Source organism: Bos javanicus, chromosome 1, assembly GCF_032452875.1.
Source record: "Bos javanicus breed banteng chromosome 1, ARS-OSU_banteng_1.0, whole genome shotgun sequence".
Classification (NCBI taxonomy): Eukaryota; Metazoa; Chordata; class Mammalia; order Artiodactyla; family Bovidae; genus Bos; species Bos javanicus.
The window spans coordinates 111,786,618-111,808,634 of NC_083868.1; the positions used below are offsets into that span (position 1 = coordinate 111,786,618).

At 36.3% G+C, this 22,017-nt stretch overlaps 1 protein-coding gene across 2 annotated transcripts; it reads left to right on the forward strand.

Moving 5' to 3' along the window:
- Window positions 1–91: 91 nt before the first annotated feature.
- Window positions 92–21,018, forward strand: SLC33A1 (solute carrier family 33 member 1). Of its 2 annotated transcripts, XM_061417875.1 has the most exons (6): window positions 92–1,420; window positions 11,646–11,836; window positions 17,185–17,369; window positions 17,643–17,760; window positions 18,745–18,960; window positions 19,976–21,018. In XM_061417875.1, the coding sequence occupies exons 1-6, from the start codon at window positions 646–648 to the stop codon at window positions 20,141–20,143; spliced, it is 1,653 nt and encodes a 550-aa protein (XP_061273859.1). In that variant the 5' UTR covers window positions 92–645; the 3' UTR covers window positions 20,144–21,018. The 2 variants fall into 2 exon arrangements, with proteins under 2 accessions (XP_061273859.1, XP_061273866.1); XM_061417882.1 differs by lacking the exons at window positions 11,646–11,836; window positions 17,643–17,760.
- The last annotated feature ends 999 nt before the right edge of the window (window positions 21,019–22,017 follow it).

Here is a 22,017-nt window from a genome sequence, read left to right on the forward strand (position 1 = left end):
CTCACAGCGCCGGAGCTCATGCGATGCCCCGCCCCGGCTGCACGGTGCGTTCGCGTTAATCCTCCCAAGAGGTCTCGGCCACTCGGGCTTCAGGTTCCTACCGAGCATTGTTTCCGAACTCGGCCACGAGAGCGTCTCCTGATTGGCTTGCCCTGGAGGCGGGTTCAGGACTTATTTGAGACTAGGACCACTTCCTGAAGCTCCAGACAGGAAGTTATCAGATGTCTATGGTGTCCGGTGGAGAAAGTGCTGTCGGCTTTTTTGGTGACGGCGAGAGAGGACCGTGGATCGGCTGGACTAGCCGTTTGGCCTCGCCGCAGCTAGGAGCCCGTTTCCATAGCAGCACCACGGCCCCGTCCTCCAGCCTAGACCCCGGCGCGACTGCCCGGGGGATTTCTTCAGGCTCCTTGACGCCGCTCCAAGGGGCGCCTACCTGGGTTTTGCCTGGGCCTGCAGCCAGCGGACTGGCTCCCGGCTTCAGCTCTGCGGGCCACAGTAAGAAGTGCCCTTATCAACCCGCGCCCTGCCCCCCTTCCTGAGCCATAGAGACCCCGGTCCAGAGCGACAGCCTTGGACCTGGGACTAGACGGATCCAAGACGCTCAGCCCCGGCCCCCCTCAAACGGGGCTCTGCATCGTCTCTGATATGTCACCCACCGTCTCCCACAAGGACAGCAGTCGGCAACGAAGGCCAGGGACTTTCAACCACTCTCTAGATTTGAAGAGTGGTCCTCTGCCGCCGGGCTGCTGGGATGATAATCTTCCGGAGGTGGTGGGCGGGGAAGGGGACAAAGAAGCTCTTCTTCGGGATATCAGCACTGTTGATTTCTCAAAAACCCCACGGAGCTGCCGGGCGGAATTGAGCAGTATTTTGCTGTTGCTCTTTCTTTACGTACTTCAGGGCATTCCACTGGGCTTGGCGGGAAGCATCCCACTCATTTTGCAGAGCAAAAATGTTAGCTATACAGATCAAGCGTTCTTCAGTTTTGTCTTTTGGCCTTTCAGTCTCAAATTGCTCTGGGCCCCGTTGGTTGATGCGGTTTACTTTAAGAACTTTGGTCGTCGTAAATCTTGGCTTGTCCCAACACAGTATATATTGGGATTCTTCATGATATATCTGTCTACTCAAGTGGACCATTTGCTCGGAAATACAGATGGCCGAACCCCCGACGTGGTTGCTCTCACTGTGACTTTCTTTTTGTTTGAATTCCTGGCAGCCACCCAGGACATCGCTGTGGATGGTTGGGCGTTAACTATGTTATCCCGGGAAAACGTGGGTTATGCTTCTACTTGTAATTCAGTGGGCCAAACAGCCGGCTACTTTTTGGGCAATGTTTTGTTTTTGGCCCTTGAATCTGCCGACTTTTGTAACAAATACTTGCGGTTTGAGCCTCAACCCAGGGGGATCGTCACTCTTTCAGGTAGTGTATTTATTGTGCTGTTGGGTTTATTGTACGTTTATAAATCCTTTTGACAGTGTGTGTGACTGTGTGTGTTAGAACCGTTATTTAATGAACTGGAAATCATATTATGGGAGATGATCGGAGGTAAGTTATCTGTTCTGCTAACATGAGCTTCAGCCAGAATGATTACATTAAAGCAGTCATAATTGATCTGTATTCTGAAGTGATTAGGGAAAGGCAGCTCATCCAATAAACATTGTTGTGTAAGAGCAAACAAAACTCTGAGTCTAGGGATACCTTGGTGCTTGCATAATAATAGGTGCACATTTTTTAAAAGTCTGGCTGGTGTGAATGCATGAACCCAGCCTGACTCTATAATTTTCCTTTTGTCTTTTGTTAGATTGAGATTTCTAGCTCCATGCTTTCTAGTCCATTCCTACCCTTACTCTTATACCAAGACCCTGTTTCTATCTCATCTAGTCTTCTGATGAATGGAACAGGGTTAATCCATTCAAACATTAGTGAGTGGGCTAAGTGACAGAGTTCAAAGGGCCTTCTGTGATTAAAGCCAATTCCAGCCCTCAAAAAGAACTTGTGAGAGTCAGGCTTTACATTTGCCCTTGCTGAATAAGATTTCATGATGTGGGTAAGTAAAGTTCCCAGAAGCCACCAAACACCAGCTGAAAATACAGTGAAGCAGCAAAGTACCAAAAGATACAAGATAGTACATACAGTGTTCCAAATTCCTGAAGCACTGGTTTGTGGCATCTGCTTTTGGGAAATGGTGCTGAAAGAAAGGTTGTGACCAAATTGAAGGTTGTTGACTGAATTGTTTAATTGCTACCAGTAAGAGTTTAAAGTTTGTCCTGTAGGAAATTGTTAATCCTATAGATTTCCTCTTCTTTCTACATGAGCATAACACATAGCCCTGTAATGTTTTCTGTTTTTTTGTGTTTTGGTTTTCTTTTTGTTTTTTAACTTTCCTAAGAACTAAGAAACAGTGTAAAATTGCCATTATCAAAAATAACACTGGGACTATTCATAATAAGAGTTCTTTATTACTATTGGTAATAGAGTTCTTAATTCTGGTAGTGATGATGAATTTAGGATGAGTTTATGATTGTCTTTTGAAGTATAAAAAGACAGTGGTAAAGTTTAAAAAGCTCAGTGGTGAAGAATCTGCCTACCAATGTAGGAGATGAGGGTTCAATCTCTGGGTCAGGATGATCCCCTTGAGAAGGAAATGGCAACCCACTCCAGTATTCTTGCCTGGGAATGGACAGAGGAGCCTGGCAGGCTACAGTCCATGGGGCACGAAAGAGTTGGACACGACTTAGTAAACAACAACAAGGTGAGTGGCAAGGGCATTTTAAGGGTTACAACATTCAGGGAAGGGAGGAAAGGATTCACAACTGTATTTCTGAAATCGTATACACCCCCTCCACATCCCTACACCCTGTCAGGGACCCCCCTTTCTACTTTAAACTGCTAGTGAGCCACTATTACTGATAATACTAATAGTTATACTTTTTCTTAGTTGGTTTAAGGCTGAAGATAGTTGAGTGATACTGCTGTGCACCTAGCCAGATTTGTCTCTTAGTGTTCTGGGGTGGCACTCCTGCTCTATGGATAATTTTCTGCTCAGAAATCCTTTGTGAATGCATCATATCAGCACCTTGTTGCTTTTTACGTGTTTTGCTTTTTGTTTTTTATTGGACGGTTCATATCACCAAAAAAGGCTAATAGGATGATGTGTTCCTTATTACGAGAAAGCCTCAGTAGAGAAATCAAGATTGAAGAGGCCATGGAACCTAAATTACTGAGTAAGTTAGAGCTTTCTTGTGTGTTAACTAAGTGACTCATACAGTATCCTTCCAGAGAATGCAGTTATCCGTTCAAGGACCATTATGGCTATATCCTCCCTCAGCCACAGCCATGCCCCTTTGGGAAGATCAGAGACATACCACTAGATTTTTATTTACACTGGTTTATTATTTTGAATAGCTGTCTTTTTTTGAATTTGAACTGTGTTCTCTAGGAAACTGTAAAAATAACTTACTTTTTAATTGAGCTTTTATATCCGTAGTATATTGCTGTTTTGGGTTCAAGCATTTTAATAAGAGTTGAAGAATTCCTGCTTTTTTCATTCTTATTTGTACAACTGTACATACCACATTTATAATTTTTTTTTTTTTTTGAGGGGGTGGGGGAACTTAGTATAACTAAGAAGAACCAGTGGCTTTGAGAAATTTAGCACAGAGAGAATCATGGAGGAAATACAGTCGCTCAGGTAATAGAAGAGGCAAACACTGAGGTGACTGTTTAGAAAACGAGAAATTTTAAAAGAGGCATAATTTTTTTTTTTAATTCTGAAATATATTCTGTGATTAGAACTTTGTTTTGAGCTACACATACATAGAGATAGAATACAATCAGAAAGAACAGTTTTTACATCAAGAAAGTAGTAATCTAAATAGTCAATTTAGAATGGAAGGATAGGATGAAAATATTTAATAGAATCCCTTAGAAAGAAAAACTTAATTATGCTGAGATTGCCTTTTGGTTCCTTCAGGAATACAGGACAGTCCTTAACCCAGAGGTAACCTTCTTTTGGTCCTGCCCCGTTGGTTTTCAAGGATCTTTAGTAGCAAAAAGAGACAACCTTTTAAGTTTGAATAAATACGAGAGTAACCCAGAAGAACACAGAGATTACAACATAAAGTTTTATGACTTGAAATGATGTATTTTAGTCCTTTCATTCTTATAGATGAGGAAACTGATAAGGAAACTTAATTGGCTAGTTAGAGATTTACTTATGGCTTAGATTTGCTAAGCCATAAGTGTCCGGTGTTTATTTGGTGTTTTTCCTTCAGTTGTCAGAAAATTAGGAAAAACTTCAAGGAAAGCTTCAAAACCTAAATATAAGATATGCTGATTGGGCTTTTCTGCCGGAGAAATCAGCACTCTGACTGCTGATGTCTAAAAAAAAACATCAGCATGCTCCCAGAATGCCAGATGCCCAGAAGTGACAGATTAAGGGGTTTTTGTTATTTTGTTTTTAAAGTGACCCACATCTTTTTGTTTACTTAGCATTGATTCCCTTTTTAGTACTAGTCATATGACAGGTGTTATAATTTGATGACTAAAACCTGGCCATTCTCTGCCCACAAGTAATTTATAGTGGAGTTTTGCCAACTAAAATGATCTGGTGCAAGACTGGTGCAAGTTATTGGAGAGGACAATGATGACCTGAAAAACTCATGCCCTTTTAAAGGCAGGTAGGTAGCCTCAGGTCTGGGCTTCTCAGGAGGCGCTAGTGGTAAAGAACCTTGCCAGTGCAGGAGACGCGAGAGACACAGATTCAATCCCTGGGTCAGGAAGATCTCCTAGAAAAGGAAATGGCAACCCACTCCAGTATTCTTGCCCAGAGAATCCCCAAGGACAGAGGAGCCCGGTGGGCTACAGTCCATGGCATTGCAAAAGAGTCCAACATGACTTGGTAACTAAACAACAACAACTGGGGCTACAAGATTCAGGAGATATTAAATATTAAAAGCTGGAGACCATACCCCCAAATTTTAAAACAAAGCAAAAGAGAAATGGTACTATAAGCTTTCTTTGTCCAGTAAAGAACTGTGAAATTTTGTGGATGGGGTGCATAAAAGCCAATTTACAAAATACACTGTAAACTAAAAATGCATTTGATTTTATTTGGTATATGTCTTATTTGGTATATGTTGAATTTCACTTCCAATTTCATTGAAATATACTTGGAGGCCAGTTGAATTAGCCTTTAGTATGTAAATGCATCAATAAAAGAATTATAGAACCTCACTAATTACAGTCTTCTACTTTGATTTATAGTGTTCCTAAAAACTCTTCAGTGGAGAAAGCAAAATAGACTTAATACAAGATACTCTCCTAGAAAATGAAAAATATAAAACCCCTGATTTCATCTGTTCTTTTAAATACAATTTGGGATAAATCTTGCATTTTTCATGTTCTTTTCATTGTATTTTTTACTGTGGAGTTTATATCTTACAATGTGTGTGTGTATGTGTATATATATATGTGTATATATATATATATGTGCATGCATGCCGTGTTGCTTTAGTGTGTCCAACTCTTTGTGACTCTGTGGACTATAGCCCACCAGGCTTCTCTGTCCATGGGATTCTCCAGGCAAGAATACTGGAGTGGGTTGCCTTGGATCTCCCATACTCATATCTTGGTATGGGAGATCACAAATATGTATTTTATATGTCAGTGTACATGCTGAAATATTTATTAAGGAAAGGGTGCATATTCAGAAAGCAAGATGTTTGTAACCTTCTAGGATTTCTATTTCTTGGTTTGGTGTTAAATAAGAAAAACTTTTTAAATTTCATTTTTTCCCCTTTACTTTTGAACATGATAGCTGAATTTCAGTTGTTATCAGTTAAAGCTATAGAATACATGATTTCAGCACATCTAAGGATTTCTTTCCTTTTAGATATTTTATATTGTCATGGGTTTGAGACCTACATTTCTTTACTTTAAAAATTTTTATTGTATAGTTGATTTACAGTGTTGTGTTGAGACCTGCATTTCTTATTCCTAGCCCAATCATAGAACTTTTAGTAGAACTTTTTCTCGTTTAAATTTCCCACTAGTTTTTAAAAACTTTATTTTTAAATAATTATAGATTCACAGGAGGTTGCAGAGAAATGTTTAGGGAAGTCCTATGCACCCTTTCCCTAGCCTCCACTGTTAAAATCTTATATAACTATAGTACAGTATCAAAACCAAGGAATTGACATTGGTACAATCCATAGAGTTTATTCAGATTTCAACAGTTATACTCATTTATGTTTGTATTGCTGTATGCAGTTTTATCACATTTAAGCTTATGTAACCTCCAACACCACTATCAAAATACTCAGCTGTACCTTCTCCACAATATACTTTGCTGTTGTTTCTTTACAGCTATGCCCATTTCCTCCTCTCCATCCCTAATCCCTGTCAGCCCCTAATCTGTTTTCCATCTTTATAGTTATGTTATTTCAGAAATGTTACATAAGTAAAATCATTTAGTGTATGTCCTTTGGTAATTGGCTCTTTTCACTTAGAATAATTTCTTTGAGGTTTTTCCAAGTTGTTACATGGATCAGTGATTTGTTCTGTCTTATTGCTGAGAAATATTCCATTTTTTTTTTTTTTACATACTACACTTTGTTTTACCACTCATTTGTTGAAGGTGATTTGAGTAGTTTCTAGTTTTTTGATGATTATTATGTGCAAATAAGTTTTCATTTCTCTCAGATAAGTGCCCAGAAATGCAAATGCTGGTTCATTTGTCAGTGCATTTTTAGTTTTGAAAGGAACTGACCAAATTTTTTCTGGAGTGGCTGTATCATTTTCTCTCCTTACCAGCAATATATGAGCGATTCAGTTTCTCTGCATCCTTGCCAGCATTTCCTGTTATTATTTTTCATTTTAGCTATTCTCATGTACCCTGCATCTTCATGCGATAGTTTGGACTACTTACTGTCAACTGTTTTAAAAAGTCAGAATTCAGCTTTCATCTTACAAAAAGTGATTTTTGGGGTGTCAGGATATAGGTTGTACAAAAACTGAATGCAAGAGCCTCCTATCATAGCATCAGAGTAGAGATATATATGTATGTTTAATTAATACGGATTTTGTGCTTGACCTGAACATATTTTGAAACATGGAAAAGTAAAAGTGAAAGTTGCTTAGTTGTGTCCAACTCTTTGTGACCCCATGGACTATACAGTCCATGGAATTCTCCAGGCCAGAATACTGGAGTGGGTAGCCTTTCCCTTCTCCAGGGGATCTTCCCAACCCAGGGATTGCACTCAGGTCTCCCACATTGCAGGCAGATTCTTTACCAGCTGAACCACAAGGGAAGCCCTTAAAACATGGAAAGAGTGGTTCATTTTCTTCTGTTCAGTGATACATGCTCCAGATTTAGCATGAGATGGGAGCATTGCATCTATTGGTCTCTAAGCTTCAGTTTTGCATCCTGGGCTGAGTTTAATGTTTTGGAACAATAGGGCTCTTGATAACCAGACAGCTGCTTAATCGGGTGCTTGATTGAAGAAACCATTTCTTCTACCCCAGAGGTGAACCTAACATTGCTGGAGTTAATGAAAAAGTATGTGATCTCAAACATGGCACCTCTCTAAGGGGTTAGGAAAACCAAAGGATTATGAAGATTTCAAAATTAGCTTTGTGTTTAGTCAGTTTTTCCATTGCATGCTGTCTTTCAAAAATTCTAATCCTCAAATAAGATATACTATATTGTATAATCAAAACAGCATTTTCTGGGAATGCTCTTTGGCATAGATGTTTTGAGAAAATGCTTAAGGGAGTGGTTTGTGACATAGAAGAAAGTTCTGTTTTTTGTTGAGACTTAGCTAGTGACCCAGGGCCAGATACATAGTATTTCTATTTCAGTGTCTTCCATGGTGAAAGTGAGAGCAGTGGACTGATGATAGCTGTCTAAAGTCCCTTCATACTCTGACTTGTGAAGCAGAGAAAGCTGTGCTGAAAGCAAGATAAAAGGAAGGCCTGATGGTAATGTAAAACAGTAACTGAAAGTTTGTTTTCCTGCCACTGACTTCTGAAGGACTGAGGTTAATTCCCACACTGTGAGAGTTAGAGAGAAGCTGTTCTGATCCAAGGATGGTTCTTATCAGACTGCTTAATTTTTCTACCTTTTCTGATGGTGGAAGAGAATGAACCTACGCCACAGAGGATCTGGAGGCCTGGTCCAAAGCCTTGAAGGTTTGCTCCAGTATCTACGTTCCAGACTTCATAATTGGAGCTAAAATCAGTACCTTTTTCCTCAGGTCTGTCTGTCTGATCGGAAGAGAGCTTCCTTGCAGTAGGTGTGTGTGAGCATCTGAGGAATATAATGGGACGCATTCTTGTTTCAGAATCAGATCTGAATTTGAATCCCCCCTCTGGTACTTTCTGGTTTGTGATTCTCTTTCACTGAGTATAAAGTAGGAATAACAATGCTTGTCTTAGAGAGTGATTTGGAGACTTAACTGCACTGTCCTGTGTTTTGCCTTGGCATAATAGACATTCAGGAGTTGACTGTTACATCCTTTATGAATACTGGTGAATTGTTGCATAAGCTTATCTGCAAACAATACTGAACCTGTTTAACTTGTTCTTATTAATTTTTTTTCTCTCTTTGCACTGGATCAAAGAGTTTAAATTTAGATAAAGATTTTGTTCATTAAAACTGGGAGAATACACTAAACAAAAAATACTACACTAAAAAATTTTTTGCTGAAAGTAGTATATAACTTAAAAGTTTAAATTTTCACTTAAGATTTTTATAAAGACCGTTAATTGAAATTTCTGGTGACAGTGAAAGCTTTTTTCAGGGTTTCTTGAATTGCTCATTTAAATCAAATAATGAACAAGAACTTTAATGAGAATAAATATTACAGATGATATTCCATAAATGTCATTATTTGTCAGTTTCACAGACGAAATTAAGAATGCAAAAATAATGAACATTAGCCTCACTTAATTGTAAGAATAATCTTTAAATTGTTGTTCATTGGTTTTGAACTAGATTTCAAAACTATGTTAATACAAACTAGAAGTTATGTTGTGATGTTATTTTAATGAGCTTTAATCATAAGATATGTATTTATTAGTGCATTTTAAAGTGAATACCTTTGCATTTAGGAATCTCAGTTTTTCCTGTTTCCTGTTTTTCTTCTGATACCTAGAATTAATGATGGCTTCTTCTCAACTTTTGATGGGGTTATGTCTAGTAAGCCCAGTATAAGTTGAAAATTTTTAAGTCTTAACTTAGTCTTGCCTACCTTAAACGTGCTCAGAACACTTACATTAGCCCACAGTGAGGCAAAATCATCTAACACAAAGCCTGTCTTATAGCAGAGTGTTGAATATCATGTAATTACTGAGACTGTACTGAAAGTGAAAACCATAGTGCTTGTCTGGGTACAGAATGGTGGTGCATTTAGCCTTGTGATTGTGTAGCTGACTGGGAGCTGTAACTTTCAGGTGCTGCCCAACTTCACAGCAGAGGTTCATAATGAATATTGCTAGCCTGGGAAAAGATCGAAGTTTGAAGTGCAGTTTCTACTGAAGGCATATTGCTTTCACACTATCATAAAATTGAAAAATCTCAAGTGAGACCTTCATAAGTTGGGGTCCATCTGTGTAAATTCCTGTTATGGAGAGAAGAATTCATCTCAGAATACAAATTTCCATGTATGTTTGAGAAGATTTAGCTTTTTTATTTGCATAATTTGAATAGCAGAGCCTCATTTTTGGTTACGCTTCTGGAGACTAATTAGCCAATTCAAGTAGATTCTTTTTATGTTTTAAGTGTATTGATTTAGTTTTGGCTGTGCTGGGACTTTGTTGCTGTGCCGTCTAGTTGCAGTGAGCAGGCTGCTCTCTGGTTGTGGTACATCGGCTTCGCATTGCTGTGGCTTCTCGTTGCAGAGCACAGACTCTAGGGCATGTGCGCTGCAGTAGCTGTGATGCATGGGCTTAGTTGCCCCACTGCATGTGGAAGCTTCCCAGACCAGGGATCAAACCCATGTTCCCAGCATTGGTAGGCAGATTCTTAACCACTGGACCACCAGGAAGTCCTAGTAGATTCTTAATTCAACAGTATTAAAAAAAAAAACAAAAAACTTTATATAAGCAGTATGAAATAATGGAACCCAAATCAGAAGATTTATTAGGTTCTGCCTCTTAATTGGACCTATGGCAAAGATTTAAATATTCTGAGCTTTTCCTTGTCTCTCATAGTAATAATGCCTGTTTTGCTTGTCTCACATGTTGACTACAAAAATCAAATGGAATAGGGAGCTTGCCTGATGGTCCAGTGGCTAAGACTCCATATTCCCAATGCGGGGGGCCCAGGTTTGATCCCTGATCAGGGAACTAGATCCACATGCAACAACTAAGACCTGGTGCAGTCAAATAAATAAATAAGAATATATAACATTTTTTTAAAAATCAAATGAAAAAACAGGTAAGAAAGGATTATTTAAATACTAAGGTGAATTTGATCTATACTGTGAGTTAAGTTGATCTATGATGCTGTTTGCCTTCATCATAAGTGAGTTTTAAACTGTAGTAGCTACCTTTACCTAGCACAGCAGAACAAGACTAATAGAGGAAAACCTTGACTTAAGGAAGGTCTACCTTTTTTGGAAAAAGATGGCTAGACTTCATGAACAGTTAGTTGATTGTGTTGCATTAGCAATAAACTAAAAAGCAAACACATGTAATACAGTTCCAGAATGTTAGAGCTAGAAAACACCTGGAATTTTCTAGGCAAGTCTTCTTACTTTACAAATGAAGGAACCGAGAGAGAGTTATGCATTTTCATAGAGATAAAATAAGATGCATTCTCATGGTAGTTAAGGAGATACAGTTTTTAAAATGGGTTGTATGAGGCGCTGACTTCAAATGTAACTTCAGGCAATGTTTCAGCCTTCTCTCAGCCTGTTTCATCATCTGAAAATTGGGACTGGTGATAACTTCATCTATTGTGTTGTTGTAGTAAAGGGAATGATAATGTGTAAACTGCTTAGCACATTTATAGCACATGGTATGCACTCAAGAAATAGTGCCTCTATTATTAATATTATTTTTAGCTATTATGCAGAATCTTCCAGAACATTATTCACTCTCTCTGCTTGTTTAAAATATTGGCCAGTGGCCCAGCTCTCTTCCACTGAAACAACCAAAAGAGTGTGTTATGTTTATGTATCACAGAATTGAAAGAGAATATTCTTAAACAGATTAAAAACAAAGTTTAAAAACAAAAGGCAGAAAATTTAATGTAAATGATCATGTTTGTTGTCTAAGTTGTCAAAATTTAATAAAGAACTGAAATGATTTAGGTGCTTAAGAATTTCTTATGACTGATAGATCTTATGGGATATGGAAATCATCTCCTGCCCTTAAATAAAATGACATAATAGACTTTTATTTCATTCAACCCACTAAACCCTTTCCTTTTTCCTTGTTAAGTATCGCTGTCTGTTCTGGGTCTGTGTAATGTCTTGTATCTGCTGTGCTTGGTCTGGTGCCAATGACAAGCCCTATGTGTTGATTTTTTTTTTTTTAACAGATTTTAGTTGAGAAAAAATTGTGTACAGAATTATTTAGTATCAGTGAAGGTACATTATTTCACATGTTAATTATAGATATAAAACATTTTAAATTTCAGATTTCCTTTTCTTCTGGGGAACTGTATTTTTGATAACAACAACTTTAGTTGCCCTACTGAAAAAAGAAAACAAAGAAGTATCAGTAGGAAAAGAAGAAACTCAAGGGATCACAGACACTTACAAGCTGCTTTTTGCAATTGTAAAAATGCCCGCAGTTCTGACATTTTGCCTTCTGATTCTAACTGCAAAGGTAAGAGATTGATAAAGCAAATCCCCCATTCTGTTACAAGTACCGATATCATGGAATACTTCTGCTGCTGTTTCATAAGTCCCTTTTCACTAATACTAGAATTTAACAATGATAACTAATATACTTTATTTACTAAATGTATTTAAACAGATGTGATGATAGCAAATCAGACATAATTTCAAACTAAGCTAAATGTCTTAAGATCTTGAAAAAATTATGCCAATTTGAAGTACTTCTAGTCATTGTCAGTGTTTTTAATGAATGATATTAATGCTCGGAAGGGAAATGAATGCTATGAAAAACTAACAGCATTCTGCTGTTAGAATGAGTATATACTTAATGTCAAAGGTATTGAAATTACTTACTTAGTAATTTACAAAGATATGGAAATGAATATTAGAAGTCTATTTAAAAATCAGTTGAACTATTTCAAAATGTTAAAAAGAAATATACCATCAAACAAATGGATGTTTTGGTGACAATTCTATATGTTTTCTCTATTAAGATGTCTTAATTTTTTATACTTCTAAAATATTTTAAAGAGATTATGCTAGAAGAAAGGTAAGTATACTTTGTTATAATGAACTATTAGAATTATTATTCCTAAAATATAAAATTGGTTACAGGATTTTTGAACTATATATTTAAACCTATCTATATAAACACTTTCATAGCTATATTTTGATAACACTAAAGTAAAAATTATAGTCTCATTGTTTTGAAATAGTGAGTTTTCCCTCTCTGATAGGGAGGGTTGGGTTTTTAGGAAATTTTAGGAAGGTTTAAACTTAAGGTTCAACTTTAGAAAATGCTAAAAGGTTCAGTTCAGTTCAGTCACTCAGTCATGTCCGACTCTGTGACCCCCATGAACCGCAGCACACCAGGCCTTCCTGTTCATCACCAACTCCCAGAGTCCACCCAAACCCATGTCCATTGAGTCGGTGATGCCATCCACCCACTCATCCTCTGTCGTCCCCTTCTCTTGCCCTCAGTCTTTCCCAGCATCAGGGTCTTTTCAAATGAGTCACCTCTTCGCATCAGGTGGCCAAAGTATTGGAGTTTCAGCTTCAACATCAGTCCTACTAATGAACACCCAGGACTGATATCCTTTAGGATGGACTGGTTGGATCTCCTTGCAATCCAAGGGACTCTGAAGAGTCTTCTCCAAAACCAGAGTTCAAAAGCATCAATTCTTCAGTGCTCAGCTTTCTTTATAGTCCATCTCTCACATTCATACATGACCACTGGAAAAACCGTAGCCTTGACTAGATGGACCTTTGTTGACAAAGTAATGTCTCTGCTTTTTAATATGCTGTCTAGGTTGGTCATAACTTTCCTTCCAAGGAGTAAGTGTCTTTTAATTTCAAAGATTCAAGAAAGTTAATACTATTATAATGTATTATCTAATTACATCATTTAGAGATAACCATTGGTAATATTTTTGGTATATTTCTGTTTTCCCCTATGTAGGTATATGTATGTGCATGCACATGTATATACACACTTTACATGTATAAATATAATTAATACATTAGCTATAGTTAATATATACACACAAATACTTTAAAAGTGAAATTGTATGTAATTTTTATCTTGTTATTCTTATTCCATATTCCTATATCATTAATATTTGATAACATACTTTTTAATAACTATAAATTGTTACAGTATATAAATGTGCTATAATTTACTAATTTTTTCTATTATTGTATATTTAATTTGCCATGTGTTTTAATTACAAAACTGTACTAGTGAATATATTTGGGTGTAATTCTTTGGTGTTCTGAATATTTCCTTCCAGTAGATTCTTAGGTTCTTTCCTTCCAGTAGATTCAGTGAGTATGATTGTTAAATTGCTTTCTAAAAGATTTTATAATTTATACTGTCACCAGGAGAAGGCAATGGCACCCTGCTCCAGTACTCTTGCCTGGAAAATCCCATGGACGGAGGAGCCTGGTAGGCTGCAGTCCATGGGGTCGCTACAGTCAGACACGATTGAGCGTCTTCACTTTCACTTTTCACTTTCATGCATTGGAGAAGGAAATGGCAACCCACTCCAGTGTTCTTGCCTGGAGAATCCCAGGGACGGGGAAGCCTGATGGGCTGCCGTCTATGGGGGTCGCACAGAGTCGGACACGACTGAAGTGACTCAGCAGCAGCAATATATAAGGAGTTGCTTCAAATACAGAGTCTAGAATTCCATGTTCCCCCTTTAAAGTAAACCTCATTAAAAGTAACGTCTCTTCTAACTTTTAACATCATAGATTAGTTTTCCCTACTTTCCAGTTTTATATAAGTGGAGTATCCAGTATGTTTTCTTACGTCTGGCTCTTGTACTCTTTTACTCAACATCATATTTGTGTAATTTATCCATATTATTTATAGCAATAGTTTGTTCATCTTGTTGCTTATAATATTCCTTTGTAGGAATATACCACAATTTATTTATCCCATTATATCAGGAGATGTTTAGGTTATTTCTACTTTTGGACCATTATAAATAGTGCTTCTGTGAACTTTTGTGTACGTTACTTTTGGTGAATGTAGGTAAACATTTCTGCTGGGTAAATACCTAGGAGTAGAATTGCTGGGCCATAAGAAATGCATAGTCTATATGCATTAATATAAGAAATGCATAGTCTATACTATAAACAGTTTTGTGATTGTTCCAATTTTCCCTACCACAAGCACTGTTAGAGAGTTTTAGTCATTACACAGCCTTGAAACCATAGTATTATCTTTTCAATTTTAGCCTTTCTGGTGGGTATGTCATAGCATCTCATTAGGATTATAATTTTTAATTTCCCTGATGACTAAAGAAATTGAGCATCTTCTCATATGGTTATTGGCCATTTGAATATCCAGAGTTCCCCCTTTCTTTAAATTTGTAGAATTTTTATTTTTTATGTATCCTGGATATGAGGGCTTTTGTTGGATGTATGTATTGCAGATATCTCCTACACCACTTTTAAGTTGGGAAGAGAAAGTATGAAATATCTTTGACTTTTAATTTTTTGTGTGTGAACTTTGCTCTTTGGCTTCATTCTGAGAAGTTAAAGTATTTGAAGTAATATTTAGTGTTAAAATATTTTTTATTTGTATATTTTTACTTACTGAAAATTTACTTGTATAATTGGAGGAATACCCATATGTTTATCCAAATTCTATAATTAATTGTTAATAGTTAGGTCTACTTTTTTATTCTGTAAATTATGTTATTTTACATATTTCTTATGAAGTATTAGATAGTAATTTGTACATATCATGCCCTTTTATCCATAAATACTTTAAGTATGTAGTGTATCTCCTAAGAATAAGGACTTCGTCCTGCAAAGCCACAACTTGATAAAAAATCAGGAAGTTTAAATTGATACAATACCATTTTCCTTTTAGCAAATTATTTATTTTCTGCTATGCTGAGTCTTCATTGCTGCATGCGGGCTTTCTCTAGTTGCAGTGAGTGGGGGCTGCTCCTTGTTGCAGTGCCCTGGCTCCTCGTTGCAGTGCCCTGGCTCCTCGTTGCAGTGCGCTGGCTCCTCCCTGCAGTTGGTTCTCCTCTCGTGGAGCATGGGCTTCAGTAGTTGCAGCACACCAGCTCAGTACTCGTGGCCCACGAGCTCTAAAGCACAGGCTCAGTAGTTGCAGTGCTTGGGCTCTAGTTGCTCCACAACATATGTGATTTTCCCAGACCAGGGATTGAACCTGTGTCCCCTGCATGGGCAGGTGGATTCTTAGCCACTACCACCAAGGAAGTCCAACACAATACCGTTTTCTAGTCATAGTCCGTATTCAGATTTCCCTAGTTATCCCCTAGAGCAGCCTTTATAACTTAATTTTTTTCTGGCCAGCAATCCAATTTAGGATCACATACTGCATTTAGTTGGTATGAGCCCTTCTTTGTTCTTCATGACCTTCTGGGCACACTTTTTTTTTGTTTTTTTTTTAAGTTTACTTATTTGTTTATTTTTGGCTGTGCTGGGTCTTTTATGCTGCATGGGCTTTCCCTATTTGCACCGAGTGAGGGCTATGTTCTAGTTGGAGTACACAGGCTTCTCATTGTGGTGGCTTCTCTTAGTGAAGCTCCTGGGCTCTAGGGTGCTGGGCTTCAGTATTGCAGAGCACAGGCTTAGTAGTTGTGGGGCTTAGTTGCTCTGTTGCATGTGGAATCTTCCCAGACCAGGGATTGAACTAGTGTCCGCTGCATTGGCAGGGGGATTCTTTATCACTGGACCACCAGAGAAGTCCATCCTGGACCTTTTAAAAAATATTATTTTATTTTATTGGATCATAATTGATTTACAATGTTGTATTAGTTTCAGGTGTACAGGAAAGTAGTTCAGTTATACATATACATATATTCATTCTGTTTTAGATTCTTTTTTCATATAGGTTGTCAGAATTTTGAGTAGAGTTTCCTGTGCTCTACAGTAGGTCATTGTTGGTTATCTATCTATATAGTGGTATGTAGTGATCTAGACACTTTTAAAGAAGACAGGCCGGTTATTCTGTAGAAAGGCCTTCCGTTTATGTTTGTCTAATGTTTCTTCATGTTTAGGTCCATTTTGTGAATATATGTCAGAAATATCACAGAAATAATACTGTGAATCTTCAGGGAAGTTTATCAGGAGCCATATCATGTCCCTTTAACCATTAATTATTGTGTTAACCTTGATTACCTTGTTTAATACATTGCAAGATTACTATTTTTCCTTTTGTAATTAAAAATTCATTTGTAGGGAAGTACTTTGAGACCATCTAAATATCTTGTTTCACCTCAAACTTTGCACACTACAATATTTTAGCATTCTTACTCTTTTTTTTGTGGTTGTTTTTAAGAATTAATCTAAGCATACTTTTTTTTTTTATCCATCATTTAAATCAACCTCTTAGATATGTTTTCTTAGAATTACTTTTGAAAAGCTAGATGACTTTTTGTTGTCAGTCAGAAATCATCAAAAATGTGTATGGTATGTGGCAATGATACTTCATTTTAACCAGATTTATTTGGAGTCCAGAGCTTTTCTTTTAAACTTAAAATATACAGAGCAGTAAGTTTAGACTTGAACACTGTTGATTGTGAGACAGAAATTTTTGAAATGGAAATTTAATTGTAATTAAAATTACAGTTCAAAGACTGCTGAATTTTCACTTGTTTTCACTCCATATTTGTAAGTAGACCATAGAGCTAAGTATGCCTCCATAACTTGCTTGTTGTACCAGATATGATACTTACTTCTAACTGGCATGAGTCATTGATAAGACTGAGGTTTCTAAATTACTTACGTATACTTGGAGGAAAATATTTCATAAGTCATAAATTAAAATATTTTTTTGTTTTTATATTGCAGATTGGTTTTTCAGCAGCAGATGCAGTAACAGGACTGAAATTGGTAGAAGAGGGAGTACCCAAAGAACATTTAGCCTTACTGGCAGTTCCAATGGTTCCTTTGCAAATAATATTGCCTCTGATTATCAGCAGATACACTGCAGGTCCCCAGCCACTAAACATATTTTACAAAGCCATGCCCTACAGGTAAAAATGAAATGAAACCTTACTAAATAAGAGAGGTTAAATGAGGAACAGTCATCAGTATCACTAATGTCTATGTATAGAGTGTAAATGGTAAAAGGCTTGAAAAACATCTTAACTTCTGTATCATTTATATGCACTTTCATCTCTTTTAAACTTCCTAACAGGTTTTAGATTCAGGCTTCTTTCATATGGTAGGCACACAGATTTCTGTTTCTGTTATTCTTTTTTAACCTAAAATAGAAGTCAACTCCACCTTTCTTTCTTATTCTGTAGATTATTGTTTGGATTAGAATATGCTCTACTGGTCTGGTGGACTCCTAAAGTAGAACATCAAGGGGGATTCCCTATATATTACTATATTGTAGTGCTGCTGAGTTATGCGTTACATCAGGTAAGCTTGCAGTAGTTTTTCCCAGGCAGTAAACTGTCCTGTGTAAAATAAAGATGTTTTTCTACAGTTTCCTTAAAATAATGATAATAAATTTTAAGATTTATGCATGAATTGGATACTGAAGAAATTAGTAAACTTTAAACCTTGTGGATTTAAATATATATACACACACACACATATATATATATTTATTTGGCTGTCTTGGATCTTAGTTGTGGCACTTGAGATCTTCTCTAGTTGTGGCATGGGCTGCAGAGTGTGCAAACTCAGTAGTAGTGGCACACGGACTTAGCTGCTCCATGGCATATGGGATCTTAGTTCCCTGACCAAGGATCGAACCTGTGTTTTCATGTTCCTAAATGGAGGGTTAATTCTTGCTGCTTAAGCACTTTTTGCCTCTCAAGGAGATTTTCCTCTTCAGTTTGTCATGTAAATTTTTAATTATATATAAGAAAGTTATATGCATATAATTATATATTCATATTACCTTTGAATATTTGAGTGCTTACATGTATAATACATATATCCACACATATGATATCTTTAGGTATGGTATAAATATGAAGTTTTGCTTATTACTGTATGCATCCTTCAGTGCCACCTCACTTGTCATTCTCAATTGAGCCTTCCTTGAATACATGTGATAGAATTAATCTCCTATTTATTTAGGCCCTGATAGCATGATGTATGCACTTCCTCTTTTTACAGTATTTACTACATTTAATTGTATTTATTTATGCCCGTTTTCCCAGCTTAGAATAAATTCTTCAAGGGCACAGAAGGACTGTATCTTATTCATCTTTGTATTACTGTGACCAGACTTAAAGCCTGGCCTGTAGCAGGGCCTCAATAAATATTTGTTGGTTTGAGTTTAAAAAGAGTCATGAAAATTAATTTTCAGATTTATGCTTTTAATGTTCTTAATTTAGACCATATCTTTCTAAAGTTTAGTTGTCCTGAAGATGTTTTATGTTTTCCTTGTAGGTTACATTGTACAGCATGTATGTTTCCATAATGGCTTTTAATGCGAAGGTTAGTGATCCACTTATTGGCGGAACATATATGACCCTTTTAAATACTGTGTCCAACCTGGGAGGAAACTGGCCTTCTACGGTAGCTCTTTGGCTGGTAGATCCCCTCACAGTAAAAGAGTGTGTAGGAGCATCAAACCAGAATTGCCGAACACCTGATGCTGTTGAGGTAAGTAAGTTGCAATTTTAGTTAATAGTAAGAGAATATTAAGATACTAATTTCCTCATTTTGCCTCTAGAGGTACTTCATCTTTTTAAAATCATATCTGCCCAGTCTCTAATAGTTTTTTTCTTTCCCACCGTAACTGAGGGTATAACACACTCAAATCAGTAAAAGTAGCTCACTTGGAGTTCCTTCTCAGCAAGGAAGGAATCTCCTCTACCTTGTGTACCATTGTCCTATACAATAGGAATTTAATATTAGTACATGAAAGTTTTATAATGATAGAAGGGAAATTCCATTGGCTTTCATGTTACAAATGGAGCTAAAACTGAGTGGTTAGTAGTTCGTTGGTAAATTATTTCAAAGTAACATTAACCCACTTCTAGAGTAAACTCATTGAAAATTTCTGCACACTTCCAAATATGAAAAGCTGTATCTTGAAAATGAATATTGTTTACAGCAAGAGCTGAAAGTTGTTTTTAATACTCTTAGTAGCATTAGACAGATTAAGATACATTAACTTTGGAGAAGGAAATGGCAACCCACTCCAATACTCTTGCCTGGGAAACCCCATGGACAGAGGGGCCTGGCAGGCTACAATCTGTGGGTCCAAGAGTTGGACACGACTTAGCGACTGAACAACAACAACAAAATTTTACTTAACATTGTGACATGAGCATGACCCTGTATCCTTAAATACTTCTTGAGTGCATACCTTTTTTCTTTTTATAGTTGTTTTATTTAAATTAGGGTCCATATAAGTTCCCTTTACTGTGTTTTATTATTTTTCCTGTTACATCTCTTTAATTCTATAACAGTTCCCCTCTTTTTTGGGGGTAGTAATAAAAAATATATCTAACATTAAAAAAAAGATACATTAACTAGTTTTGTCACTTGAATGAAATGTTTGAGCACAAAAGTGTTTTGATTAATCCTTTAAATCACAAAGTAGAAACGTATAAAGTGCTGAATACTTCCATTTTGAAATTGTGGAGTATTTATTATAATTTTATTTTTACAGCTTTGCAAAAAACTCGGTGGCTCGTGTGTTACTGCACTGGATGGTTATTATGTGGAATCTGTTATTTGTGTTTTGATTGGATTTGGTTGGTGGTTCTTTCTTGGTCCAAAACTTAAAAAATTACAGGATGAAGGACCATCTTCATGGAAATGCAAAAGAGACAAGTAATGCATTCACAACTGGACATTCTAGGAAGGTAACTCTAATTTAGTTTTAACTCAGAGAGTTATGATAATCAGTGTACAGGAGTATAAAATATTATTTTAAACAGGAAATTATTAATATAAAATGCCAAATGGTTAAAAATATAGAAACCTCTCTGTATATTTAAATATACTTTTTCCTTACCTTGTCAATGTATTTAAAGTTTACTTAAGTTCAGGGAATTGGTACTAAAATAACTTTTCTGGTCTTGTTATTTGATTTATAGATCTTTTTAATTTACTGACCAAAGCATGTTTTAAGCTGCAGTGCAGTAGTCATGGGTGATAACCATGCAGTCAAGTATTGTTATTGTACCTATCATTGAGCTATGTTAAAATTTTTGGTAAAATATGATAAGTGGAACATAGCTTGATATTCATGTACTATCCACAACTAGTCTGGCCTTGTCAGTTAAATCTTATTTTGAATTGCAAATTGGTAAAATGTTATGTGGAATTTGCTGAGATGAGAATGTAAACTACTGAAATACCATTTTAGTTGTTATTTTCTGACTGTAACCACATTGTGCTAATGAATCTGTGTTAAAGACTATTTTAAATGTATTTCCTGCTTTTGTAAACATTAAAGATTTATAAGAAGATTATTCAAACTATTTTTTATAAAATGAAAGCTATGACTTCTAATTTATTGATTCCCCTTCTCCTCCCCCTTTTTGGAAGCTATCTTGATTCCTTTTTAACTCTTATCCTAAAGCATACATATGTTTTTTGTCATAAGTACTTCATGGCACATGGACAGCTCACAAGGGCATCAAATTTAATGTTGTATGTATGTTTGTGGCAAAGTTTTGAAAATAAAAATTAAATGTTTTTCTTCAAGTAGTTTGTTTTTGTTATTGATAGAAAAAAAAAACAGTAAAACTTACTGATTAAGTAAAATTTAAATTAGTAATACTGTAGTTTTAGAAACTAATGTTTTGAAGAGAGAGACAAAGACATTTTGTGCCTTTGACACGTTATGTACTGGAAAAGGTTTCTTAATTAAGCACTTTACTAATGAGAAAAGATCTCACAATTGCTTTATACCAAATCAGGTACTAATTTTTACTTATTAAAGCACAGCCTTCTGTTTGTAAACTGTAGTTTCCAATTGAGAATTGCTTTCCCAGGAGAATTAAGGTTTTGAGTACTTTAGCAATTTCCAGCATATTATGTGAACCTGGTGATAAGGTTCTATGCGTGTTTTGTGTTGTATGGTACTTTGACTCTTTAGAGAGTACATAAATCTTTCAAAAGTTTGAGAAAAGGAGATAGTAAGTTGACTCTCATTTAATAACTATTATCTTTGTGAGAAAATGCATACTAATATTTGATTATGTTAATTTAATGACATAGATTGAGTTTTAGGGTGGGATTTTTGTAAGTAATGGAGGAGAAAGTAGGTGGGAGAAAATGGCATCTGAAGAAACATAGAGGCACTGGCTTCTAGAACTCACACATTGGCATTGGAAAGCCTGTGTTAGGCATTGATGTCAGATCCTGAAGAATCACCTGAAAAATCATCCTAGAAATACACCAAATGATAGACTACAGTACTTTATCTGGTGGGTTTTCCATTGTCATGTATTATAGTCAAAATATGTACTTGAATAAAGAAAACCCACTTAATCCACATGTGAAATTTATTTGGATTTTTAACTTTTGGATTAAGACACATCGCCATGATTAACTTTATTTTTTCCCCATATTGTTACAAATTATACATAAACGTACTTTTAAGTTTATAGATCGTTAGGACTTAAAGTTTTAAAGTGTATTTTAAGCCTTAGCTATAAGGTGAAAGCCATTCTTTGCATTTGCTCAATAAATGAACTCATG